General features: G+C 38.9%; 3 protein-coding genes across 4 annotated transcripts; all 3 read left to right on the top strand.

The window, feature by feature from the left end:
* The first annotated feature begins 268 nt into the window (after positions 1-268).
* Positions 269-2,303, top strand: LOC106448308 (agamous-like MADS-box protein AGL75). Its single transcript, XM_013890213.3, has one exon. It carries the CDS (start codon positions 748-750, stop codon positions 1,795-1,797), a length of 1,050 nt encoding a protein of 349 aa, XP_013745667.1. The 5' UTR covers positions 269-747; the 3' UTR covers positions 1,798-2,303.
* Positions 2,304-8,611: 6,308 nt separating this feature from the next.
* Positions 8,612-9,034, top strand: LOC106448307 (heat shock factor protein HSF8-like). The gene has a single exon (XM_013890211.1). The coding sequence runs from the start codon at positions 8,612-8,614 to the stop codon at positions 9,032-9,034; it is 423 nt and encodes a 140-aa protein (XP_013745665.1).
* A 467-nt stretch (positions 9,035-9,501) lies between these two features.
* On the top strand, positions 9,502-11,292 carry LOC106448306 (agamous-like MADS-box protein AGL75). Of its 2 annotated transcripts, XM_022718815.2 has the most exons (2): positions 9,502-10,885; positions 11,024-11,292. In XM_022718815.2, the coding sequence occupies exons 1-2, from the start codon at positions 10,136-10,138 to the stop codon at positions 11,144-11,146; spliced, it is 873 nt and encodes a 290-aa protein (XP_022574536.1). In that variant the 5' UTR covers positions 9,502-10,135; the 3' UTR covers positions 11,147-11,292. The 2 variants fall into 2 exon arrangements, with proteins under 2 accessions (XP_022574536.1, XP_013745664.1); XM_013890210.3 differs by having other exon boundaries at positions 9,503-11,292.
* The last annotated feature ends 916 nt before the right edge of the window (positions 11,293-12,208 follow it).

Genomic DNA, 12,208 nt, shown 5'->3' with positions numbered 1-12,208 from the left:
GAGAGAGAGAGAGAGAGAGAGGTGTAAAAAATCTGAAGTAAATCTTTCCTTTCTCACAATCATCAACGGCTCAATATAGTAAAAAAAAGGAAATTATTGAATCATGTTTTTTCAATTGAAGTATGTGAATGCCAAGCATTTTTGAATCTGTAAGGTTGGTTTTTTTTTTTGTTCAACAATCTGTAAGGTTGGTTACATTATCAAAAACATCACAAAATTGGTTTAAAACCAGGAAATATCAAATAATACAAAGACTGACTAACATTAGATTAAACCGGGAGTAAAATCAAATCAGATATATCTATTTATAAACGGAAATTGGTTTAATACCAGCATTTTAGTTTTTGAATACGATAGCATTCGGAAAAAAAATTGCGGCGGTAAAACACATATGAAAAAAGTTTTTTTTTGAGAAAGCACATGAAAAAATAATCAAAAACAAATCAAACAAAATCTAAAGCACATGACATTACCGTTAATTAATGAGGGGAGTGAATGGTAAAAAATCTGAAGTAAATCTTTCCTTTTATCACAATCTTCAACGGCTCAATTTAGTAAAAGAAAAGGGAAATTAAAAATCTGAAGTAAATCTTTCCTTTTTCACCGTAAGGAAAAATCTATAAATATCACCCATCCAATTCAATTCACACAGTTTCTCACGCAATTTCTTTCGTTGTTGTTGCTTCCTTCTTCGTGTGCGATATAAAACAAGAGAGTGTTTGGAGAATCAACAAGAAAAGCCACACCATGCGATCACCTCGTCCCTCCTCTTGTTCCAAGTGCTCTTCTTCTCCTTCTTCTACTCATTCACTCGCTGCAACGAGTTTGAAAAGCAGACTGTTGACGATATTCAAGAAAGCTCAGGAGCTTACAACTCTCTGTGATATCGAAGCCTGCGTCATTCATTACGGACCTGACGGCGAACTGAAGACATGGCCAGAGGACAGAGACAAAGTGAAAGACTTGGCTCTCCGCTACATCCAGTTAGACGAAGCCAAGAGACGCAAGAAAAGCGTCAATCTTTACGAGTTCCTCAACAAGAATAAGGATAAGAAGACGATGATCAACAAGAAGGCGAAGAGGAATGTTGAAGAACTAAAGTATCCAATCTCTGATCATTACTCTCCCCACCAAATCAACCAACTGATTCACTCCTTGGAACTAAGTTACTCTACTTTGCAAGAAAGACGCCGTTTTCTTGCGGCAAAAGCAAACTTGGAGGATCGTCAACATTCTTTAAACCCTAGCCACTTCACCCAAGAGTCTGTGTTGAAAAATCAGGAGCTTTGTGTTAATGATAAGAACAGCAACAACTTTCAACATCTTTGCGTTTCTGATTACTCAGCGGTACAAGAATCTGCGTTACGTTATCACTCTATGCTTTATGATCAGAACATGATGTGTATGGGTAACATCAACAACGTTCAACATCCTTGGCTCTCAAACGCACACCCACCAGAGCTACAAGAACCTAATCAGTTGATGCAGCGTGAGCTTAATTATGGCTTTGATCAGAATATGTGTATGAGTGATACTACCAACAGCTTCAGCGTTGTAGATCCTTGTCTCCCAAACATGCTTCCAGATGATTTCTGCTTTGATTTTCAAGACCCTTATGGTGGTAACATGGTCGGTAACCCTAGTTTCTCTCAAGATTTTTTTCCGGACATGTCTTCAAGCTATGTTTATGGGAGCCGACTACTTCAGGAGTCTACTCTACCATCTCTCTCTAGCTCCAACATTACTAACGAAAACTCTGAGATTCCAAGCAATTTACCTGATGATCACAGAAAGTGAAGCTGTTTATGCATCTGCATGTTTTTATTTTGAATACGCATATATATATATATAAATGTAACTGGAAAACAGAAGTTTTGTTCGGTTTAGTACACTATTCATATATGTATGCATGGTCATATCTTTAATGAAAACTCGTAGAAATTCAATGCAAAACAATTTATTTTGAAACATTGTGATATGTATTTCTCTCGTTGATTGTCACAGCAGATCCTTTTTTTCTGAACAGAATTAAATTTCAAAACATTTGCTTCTAATTTATGTTACTTCTTTCTCACTACTCTATGACAACCAAAACTAAAACACCAAACAAAGACTACTCATGTTATGTAGTTGTTAAGACAATGACGGAGAACAATCAGGCTGTTGCCAGACAACGATGTAAAGAAAGACCAGTGCTTTCAAGTAAGTACATGTCTTTCGTCTTGCCTTGTCCTGCAAACTCAGAGTCATAGTCCAACTTCACTCTCACTCTTAACTTCTTCAAAACAGTATATGTTTTTGTAACTTGTTGTTTTATCTAATACGAGTAGTGTCTCTTTTTTTTAGTAAACAAACTTAGTATCTAATACGCGGGTCTCATCCTAGTTATTTAATTATTTTGTTTGTCGATTTAAAAGGAGCCCAACATTAGTATGATCTTTTAAGAGTAGTTTCTCTTGCATCTATGTTTGACCAATATGCAAATCCGGTTTATATATATATATTAATCAAATCAAATATAATGTGATTGTCAATCACGTTTGAAAAGAAAAATCCTTTGTTTTTCATTTCACATCGTCATCCTTCGACGTACCATTTATCCCACTAAGTTAAATAATGATTTACAGAAAAGGTTATGTTTAAATAATGACTCTGGATCGCTGACAAGGTTCACGCCTCCGATTAACCACTCGGTCATTGTGAAGTCTTTCGGCGTGTTATCTCCGAGAACCAAAGAACAAAACTCGGTTGAACTTGGTTCATCTTTTTATGGCAAGTGGATGGTGCGGACTTGGTTGAGCCTTGGGACTGCGGTGGTGGTTGTTGTGTCTGCTTTATCTGTTGTAACCAGATCGAATTTATGTTTAGATTTTTCTTTTCTTTTCTGCTTCTTGCTAACCTTGTGTTTTTATCAAAAACAAAAAGTTGATAATAATATCTTAGTATTTTTACCAAAAAAAAAAAGAACAAAACTCTTTTTTGCCGGCCGCTAATCTTCTCCTCCTAACGATTTCATCGCTGCATGAAAGGTAGATCCATGATGAAGGAAGCGTCTCTCCGCATCATGAGCTTTCACCAAGAAGCAATCGTCATAGATATAAAAAACAGAAACAAAAATTGAACCCTAGAAGCTGACTCTCCCCGCATCAGCTCCACCATAAGTTTCGCCGCTACTCAACAACTGCTCCTAATCACAAAGTTTTGTGTTCCAACAAATATAAATTTAACGTTTCTAATTTTGAAATATGTTAAGGGTAGAAGATGACTGACAGTTTAAAAATTGGGTCGTATTTGTTCTTCTTCTGGTTGTATAAATAAGATTGTGAATGATCGTTCGGTCAAAATGTTAACAAGTGATTTACCTGTTGACTTATTTACGTTTTGTTAACCAATGACCGTTCATTGGATCCGATCATCCTTTGAAGTACCATATTGAAACTTGAAAGTCAAGTCTGTGTAGTATTTGTTAACAACACAGCCGAGTAAAACGATGTGTTTAAGCACCGAATCCTCAAGCAAAACAGCCTTTTTATAACTTGAGCCGAACTGTAAGTTTTAGATTCCGGTCACTCGCGGCACTGATTGGTGGCATATTCTCCTGCACATATCCTGACCGTCCAATAAGAAGAAAAGGAAAATCTCAAACCGAAAAAAAAAAAGGAAATCCCAAACAGAAAAATGAAATTAATCGTAACCTGACCGTTGAAATTCATTCGATCACATCTTGACCGTCCATTTTTAATAGGAAAAAAGGAAATCTGAAAGAGAAAAAAAAAAGGAAATTAATCATATTATGACGGTTGAAATATTCTATATATAATCAATCATCATAAAGCTTAGAGCTAATCTCACTCGGCAACAACTCAAAGTTTCCTTTTTTACTCTCTCTCTCTCGCTCTCCGTCTCTCGATTTCTATTCTCAGAAGTTTAGGTTTACTTCTAGTTCTGTCTTCTGTGCTTCTTCATCTCCTGTCTTAACCCAGAAATTATAGAATCACAAACTCAATAATAAGAAGTCCTTCTCTTATTCAATCAATCACAAATCATAAAGTCACACCTTATGCATCACAATATGCATTCATATATATAGGGACTAACAATTTCCTATTCCCATTATATTTCCTAATCCTTAAGATAAACACAACATAGAAAAGGAAACTTTCATCACAAGTATTATTCAAGCTTATCCAACATTCTCCCTCTTAAGCTTGATGCCATCTTCACTCACATCTTGTACTCCAATAAGCTTTCTCATTTCCTTAAACTTTATTCTTCCAAGCGACTTCGTAAGGATATCAGCTTTCTGTTCACTACCCGGGACATGTTCAACTTCAACTTGTTCCTTTTCGACACACTCTCTTATGAAGTGAAACCTCCTGTGTATGTGTTTACTTCTTCCATGGAACACTGGGTTCTTTGTAAGTGCAATAGCAGACTTGTTATCAACCATGATGACCACCGGTTTACTTTCGCTTCCAACTGCTTCACTTAGCAACTCCTGAAGCCAGATAGCCTGCTTTGCTGCCTCAGTTGCAGCCATAAATTCAGCCTCGCATGACGACAGTGCTACTATCTCCTGCTTCGTTGAGCTCCATGTAATGGGACTCTCCCCAAGATAGAATATGTGTCCTGAAGTGCTTTTGCCGTCGTCTGTATCCACATTGTGGGAGCTGTCACTATAACCTACCAGCTTAGCTCCACTTTGTCGTGAGTAGTGAAGCCCAAGAGAACAAGTTCCTCGCAGATACCTAAGGATCTGTTTCATAGCTGCTGCATGAGAGGCTTTAGGTTCGTGCATATATCTGCTCAAAACCCCAACGCTATATGATAAATCTGGTCGCGTATGTAGCAGGTAGCGTAGGCACCCAATGCTCCGACGATACTCTTTTGCATCAGCCTTCTCCTCCTTAGGAGCTTTGGAGAACATCGCATTTAACTCCAATGGTACGTGAGTCGGATTGCATGAGCTCATGCCAGTTTCTTCGAGTATTTTGCGAGCATACCTATCTTGTTTGAGTAAGATTCCTCCTTCATAATGTATAACCTCAATACCCAAATAGTATGTCAACCTTCCGAGGTCACTCATCTCAAACTTTGTAGCCATCTCACGTTTGAATTCAAGTATCGCATCAAGGGAGGTACCAGTAACCAGCAGGTCATCAACATAGACCACCACGACAAGAACTTCTCGACTTTCTTCCTTCCGATAGAGCGAGGGCTCTTTCGAGCATCTTGTGAACCGCAAGCTGCGCAATATCTCATTAAGCTTTATATTCCAAGCTCTTGGTGCTTGTCGTAGACCGTAGAGAGCTTTCTTAAGCTTGTAAACCTTGTGTTCTTGTCCATCAACGATGAAACCCTCTGGTTGAGTAACATAAACCTCTTCCTTTAGTTCTCCGTGCAAGAAAGCAGTTTTTACATCAAGATGGTGTATTTCCCAACCATGTGATCCAGCCAAAGCAATGATCATCCTAATAGTTTCAATGCGAGCCACCGGAGCAAATACTTCTTCATAATCCACACCATGCCGTTGAACGTAACCTTTGGCTACTAGTCGTGCCTTATACTTACTTATTGTTCCATCAGCATTACGTTTGATCTTGAACACCCACTTAAGGCCGATAGGTTTGATTCCTGTAGGTAGTTCCACGAGATCCCAAGTTTTATTTTTTTCAATAGATACGATCTCATCTTTGCAAGCATCAACCCAAACTTTCAGTTCCTTAGCATCGCTGAAACTCCATGGTTCCTCATTTATGATCATCAACAATTGCTCACCCTCAAGTTCTGCGAGCAGAACATAGTCATCGAGGTAGGTTGGTTTGTTAGAAACCCTCGTTGATCGTCTTGGCTGAAAGTCGTTTTCATCGTCACCCCCAACTTGATTTTCATCATCATGATTATCAAGAGCTTCATGATAATCATTATTGTCGTGATTATCATCATCTGTATCAGATGAAGCTTCGAGTTCGTGATCATCTTGGCCCAAGCCTTTCACGGTGAGCTCAAAGCCCTCACTATCGAGTCTCGTTGTCACACTTTTATCACTCCATCTCCATCGCATTGCTTCTTCGAACACAACATCACGACTTATGACAATTCTCAAGCTCAGGGGATCAAGTAGTCGGTATGCTTTAGACCCTGGCTCTGTTCCGAGATGGACCAGAACTCTGGATCTATCGTCGAGCTTCTTTCTTCCAACCGTTTCTGTCCTTGCGTAGCACACGCACCCGAACACTCTTAGGTGAGACAGGTTTGGTTTTCTTCCTTTCATCACTTCGTACGGAGTTTGTCCTTCCAAGGACCTCGTTGTAACCCTATTAATCAGATAGGTTGCATGTCGTATGGCTTCTCCCCAGAGATGATTCGGCATGTCCATATGTTTTAGGATACTTCTAGTCATCTCCAAGAGTGTTCGATTTCGTCGCTCAACTACACCGTTTTGCTGAGGTGAATATGGCGCAGTCATGTGTCGCTTAACACCATGTTTCTCGCAGTAGGTTTGGAATTCGTTGGATGTGAACTCACCCCCCCTATCTGTTCGAAAACACTTTAACTTAGTATGTGTTTCTTGCTCCACAAGGTTCTTGAAGTGCTTAAATTTCTCAAAGGCTTCACTTTTGACCTTTAATAGTACTGTCCACATATAGCGAGAGTGATCGTCAATAAGAACAAAGACGTATCTGTTGAGTGCTGGTGTCGTCGGGGAGATAGGTCCACAAAGATCCGCATGTACGAGTTCAAGAAGTGATGAAGCTCGATAGCTCGTTGCTTGTGGGAACGGTTTTCGTGTTTGTTTCCCGCGCAGACAAGATACACAAGCTTCTGTGTCGCGTTTGATGTTCGGTAATCCCTCGACATACTCCTTGCTAGCCATCATTCTCATTGTATCTTTGTTGATATGTCCCAAGCGCGCATGCCATAAGTTTCCGTCTCCAAGGCTCTTAACCTGAAGACACTGCTGCATTTTATCAACCTGTAGTGTAACCTTATATAATCGATTCTTTGTCCTTGTAGTCTTGATCATCAACTGTCCTTCACGATCGAATAAAGTTAGAACGTCTTCTTTCATTCGAACTTCACAACCCACTTCAGTAGCTTGACCCAAGCTAACAATATTACTTCGAAGAGCCGGTATGTAGTAGACGTTATTTAACATCTTTTTCACGCCTCCTTTGCTGATAAATCGAATGGAACCTTTACCCATTATGTCAATCCTTGAATCATCGCCAAAACGTACTTTCCCAGTGATAGTATCATCTAGTTCGTAGAAGAACATACGATTACCACTCATGTGATTACTGGCTCCATTATCAAGATACCACACATCTATCGTATCTGTATCAGCTTCAAACTTCTTTGGATCTACCTTCTTCTCGTTTAAGTAAACTACTTCATTCATCATGAGGGTATCCGCTTCGTGTGTATCATCATCTTTCTTCTCTACAGTTTCTTGAAGCTTTAGAGCTTTATCGGGACAGTCTGTGGCGTAATGTCCAGTTTTATCACACTTAAAGCAAGTGATATGAGAGAGATCTCCACCACGTCCTTGTCTATACGCTTCTCGTTGTTGTAAGAAAGTTGTGCGACCGCGGCCTCTTCCTCTCCAGTTTGATCGACCGCTGCGTCCTCGACCACGGTTATTGTAGCCGTAAGTTTCGCCGCTTGAATCTGAGTTAGCATACATTAGCTTCCCGGAGCTATCATCGGTTTCTTCTTCCTCTTCAGTGACTCTTTCTTCGTACGCCTTAAGTCGTCCTACAATGTCCTCAAAGCTCGTTGAGTTAAGGTCAAGAACTTGCTCAAGCGAAGCTACAATATGAATAAATTTTTTTCTTGGCAAGCTCTTTAAGAATTTCTTAACAAGCTTTGGTTCTTCTATCATCTCTCCCAAAGAAGCAGATTTAGAGGAAATTTCGGATATCTTGCCAACGAAGGTATCGATTGTATCTTCATCTTTCATCTTGAGTCTATCGAAATCCGCCATCAAAGTTTGTAACCTAGCTTCTTTTACCCTCTCAGCTCCAACATATCGTGCCTTTATCGCATCCCATACTGCCTTTGCTGTATCTAAGTCGCCTACTTGTAAGATCAAGGCCTCCGGTATGGACTGGAACAGGTATGCGATGGCCATGTTATTCTTTTTTTCATCCTTAGCTCCAGGTTCTATAGCTTCCCAAACTTCACTAACTTTAAGCGCTATCTTCATTCTCATGGACCAGACCGTGTAGTTCGAGGAAGTTAACATCGGAAATTTGATGGTGGCTGGTCCGGTTTCTTTGGTCGTCGCGATCTCTTCTTTGACGTCGGCCATGGCTGTGTAAGATTGTCGAGGTGCTTATTAGGCTCTGATACCAAATATAGAATCACAAACTCAATAATAAGAAGTCCTTCTCTTATTCAATCAATCACAAATCATAAAGTCACACCTTATGCATCACAATATGCATTCATATATATAGGGACTAACAATTTCCTATTCCCATTATATTTTCTAATCCTTAAGATAAACACAACATAGAAAAGGAAACTTTCATCACAAGTATTATTCAAGCTTATCCAACAGAAATCAAATCTAGGGTTTTACTACCACCACCGATAACTAAGAAGGATGATTCGCAAACTCTCAACGTCTTCGTTCTACATCCAGTTATATCAGATTGTGGACGATTGTTCGTCGGATCAGATCATCTCTTGGAACAAAAGCAACAACAACAGTTTCATCGTTTGGGACTTGAAAAAGCTGCGCAGCGACATTCTTTCCAAATACTCCTCTGTATTGGGCAGAAACTTGACAGAGTTTATCGCAAAGCTTCGCTCTCATGGCTTTAGAAGTGTCGTCAAGGGCCCTGGGGAGTTGGAGTTCTCGCATGATGATTTCGCGAGAAGCCCTCTGGTGAAGAAGATGATGGTCAAAGCCTTGTCGGAGAGGATTGAAAAGTTTGATGCTCAGATCAAAGCCATGAAGTGCAGACTCAAAGCCAAGAAAGCTACCCTCAACGTTGAGAATCTCTTTCAAAACCTACGTATCTGACCAACCAAGAAAACACAGAGTTCGTCGAAAGTAGAGAATCTCTTGCATAGTTTAAGGATCTGTTCAAAGATCCATCTCTTCTTGTAATGATTCTTTTTTCAGAAACGTTATATGTTTTGTAGTATCTTGTTCTATGTAATAAGAAATTAAGAATAGTATCTCTTGTGTCTATGATTCCATCAATTTGCAAATTCGAGTTATTCATATATTAATCAAATCAACATGTGGTTTTGTTTTGTTTTGAAAGATATGTTTCTTTACTTCTGCTGTAAGTTGATCAATCACGTTTCTATAATATTTTTTTTAAAAAAATCTTCAATTGCATAAAACTACTACACCATCTTTGTCTCCTAAGAGAATTTGAACGCCTCATGTGGTATATCGTGTCTTGATTAAATCATCTCCACATGTTAATCTGAGCTTTAGTTTTGGAGCCATGCATGTGGAAGTTTTGCAAACATGTTTGCCTTAGATTCTCAAGTCTCTTAGTTCAAGTCTAAATGGTTTTTCTCTTTTCTTGGAGAAGTTACTTTTTTGACAGAAGAAGAAGAAGAAAAGGCAAAACAGAGAAAGCGAGTAAAAGAAGTGAAAGAATGATGCTGAGCTGGCTCTAAGTTGATGAGGTGGAAGTGCAGTTGAAACTTGAAAGTTCTTTGGAGTATTTGACATTTGTTAACACAATCGATTAAACGCTGCGTTTAAGCACCGAACCGGTGCGTTTATAATTTGAGATAAACCGGTGCGTTTAGAGTATGGGCACGTGCGGCATTGATTGGAAGATTTATATTTTGGGCCATGTCTTCAGTTCTCTGTACGTGATTCTCCAGCTCAATCGATGTCATACAAAAAAATCTATCTAAAACAAATCAAACAAAATCTAAAGTAAATCTTTCCTTTTTCTCACAAACCTCAACGGCTACATAATTTCTGAGGTAAATCTTTCCTTTTTTTCACCGCACATCAAAGAAAAGTCTATAAATATATCAAACTCCAATTCACAAAGTTTCTCACTCAATTTCATTTGTTTTCTTCTTTCTCCTTCGTGTGCGATAGAAAAGAAAACAACAACTTCTTTCGAGAAATCAACAAGAAAAGCTCACCATGCGATCACCTCGTCCTTCCTCTTGTTCCAAGTGCTCTTCTGCTTCTTCTTCTTCTTCTAGTTATTCACGCGCTGCAACGAGTTTGAACAGCAGACTCTTGACGATATTCAAGAAAGCTCAAGAGCTTACTACTCTCTGTGATATCGAAGCCTGCGTCATTCATTACGGACCTGACGGCGAACTGAAGACATGGCCTGAGGACAGAGACAAAGTGAGATCCCTCGCTCTCCGCTACATCCAATTAGACCAAGCCAAGATACGCAAGAAAAGCGTCAATCTTCACGAGTTCCTCAACAAGATGGAGGATAAGAAGACGATGCTTCATAAGTTCAAGAAGAGGGCGAAGAAGAATGTTGAAGTATTAAAGTATCCAATCTCTGTTCACTACTCTCCCGACCAAATCAACCAACTGATTCAGTCCTTGGAACTAAGTTACTCTAAGTTGCAAGAAAGACATCGTTTTCTTGCGGCAAAGAAACAGAACGAATCTTTGAACCCTAACCAGTTCAAACAGTTACCACAAGAGTCTGTCTTGAAAAATCATGAGGTTTGTGTTAATGATCAGAACAACAACTTTCAACATCTTTGCGTTTCAGCGGTTCAAGAATCTGGGGGGTCAGATTATCAGTTGATGATGCCTTATAGTGGTGGCTATGATCAGAGCATGTGTACGGTTAACAACTTTCAAGATCCTTGCGTCTCAAACATACAAGATTACTCAGTGTTCCCACCAGAGTTACAAGAATCTGTGAGTAACTACGCGTTTAATCAGTTGATGCAGCATGAGCTTTTTGGCTTTGATCAGAATATGTGTATGGGTGATACTACCAACAGCTTCAACGTTGTAGATCCTTGTCTCTCAGATGACTTCTGCTTTGATTTTCAGGACCCTTATGGTGCTAATATGGTCGGTAACCCTAGCTTCTCTCAAGATTTTTATCCTGATATGTCTTCAAGCTCTGTTGATGAGAACAGACTACTTCAGGCATCTACTCTACCATCTCTCTAGCTCCGACCTTCCTAACGAAAACTATGAGATTCCCTAGCAATTTACCTGATAAAATTGGCTGATCATGGAAAGAAAGTGAAGCTGTTTATGCATCTGCATGTTTTTATTTTGAATACGCATATATTAATAAAATGTATAAGACAGAAGTTTTTGTTCTGTTTAGGTACACTATTATTCATATATTTTTAACAAAATCTCACTGAATTTCAATGGACTATTTTATTTAGAAACATTCGTGATATGTATAATAATTTTTTTTTTTGGTGATATGTATATTTCTAGTTGACTGCCACAGCAAACCCTTCTTTTGTCTCAATAGAATTAATTTCAAAACATCTGCTTCTGTTTTACGTTAATTCACTCTCACTTTGTATAACAACCAAAACAAAACACCAAACTTTGATATTTATAACAAAGACTACTCATGTTCTGTAGTCGTCGCTTGATCAGGGTGTTCCCAAAGGAGCTAAGGAAGTTTTGTTTTCAAAAGAACAATGGAAATTAAAGCGCGTCATAAAAGACAAATGCTTGCAAGGAGAATACACACTCCACTCTCTCACTACTTGTTCTACAAAGTCAGATCATAGTTTAAATACACTCTCACTCTCGCGTCTGCATACTACTTATCCTGTAAACTCAAGAGTCTTAATACAAACACGATTTGACAGATTGTAAACAGATCCGTTTCTTCCATTCAATTGTGACATCCGCAGATTGGTAAACTACCTAATCTTATATAGCTTTGATCTCCTCTATTCTGTGTGCAAGTGATTGGTTTGGTTTGGATCCCACATAAATCTAACGATTCCTCAAAATTCAAATCACAAAAACAGAACAGTTCTCGTCTATGAAATCTATTCGAGAAACAAGAAAGATCTGGAGACTGATCCTAAGAAGAACAAGAAGCTCATTTTGTCCAGACAGATTCTGACATTGACGAACAGATTAACTTGCTTGGGCTTTAAAGGACGTGGACCAAGAACTCTCCTATTTCTATTTTTTAATTAGTCAAATCATTTCAGTAACACATATCTCATGATAGCTTACTGAAGACTTTTGGCA

The sequence above is a fragment of the Brassica napus genome, chromosome A4, assembly GCF_020379485.1.
Source record: "Brassica napus cultivar Da-Ae chromosome A4, Da-Ae, whole genome shotgun sequence".
In the NCBI taxonomy this organism is placed as follows: domain Eukaryota; kingdom Viridiplantae; phylum Streptophyta; class Magnoliopsida; order Brassicales; family Brassicaceae; genus Brassica; species Brassica napus.
Note: the sequence above shows the minus strand (reverse complement) of the source record. Positions and strands in the feature narration are given on the sequence as shown.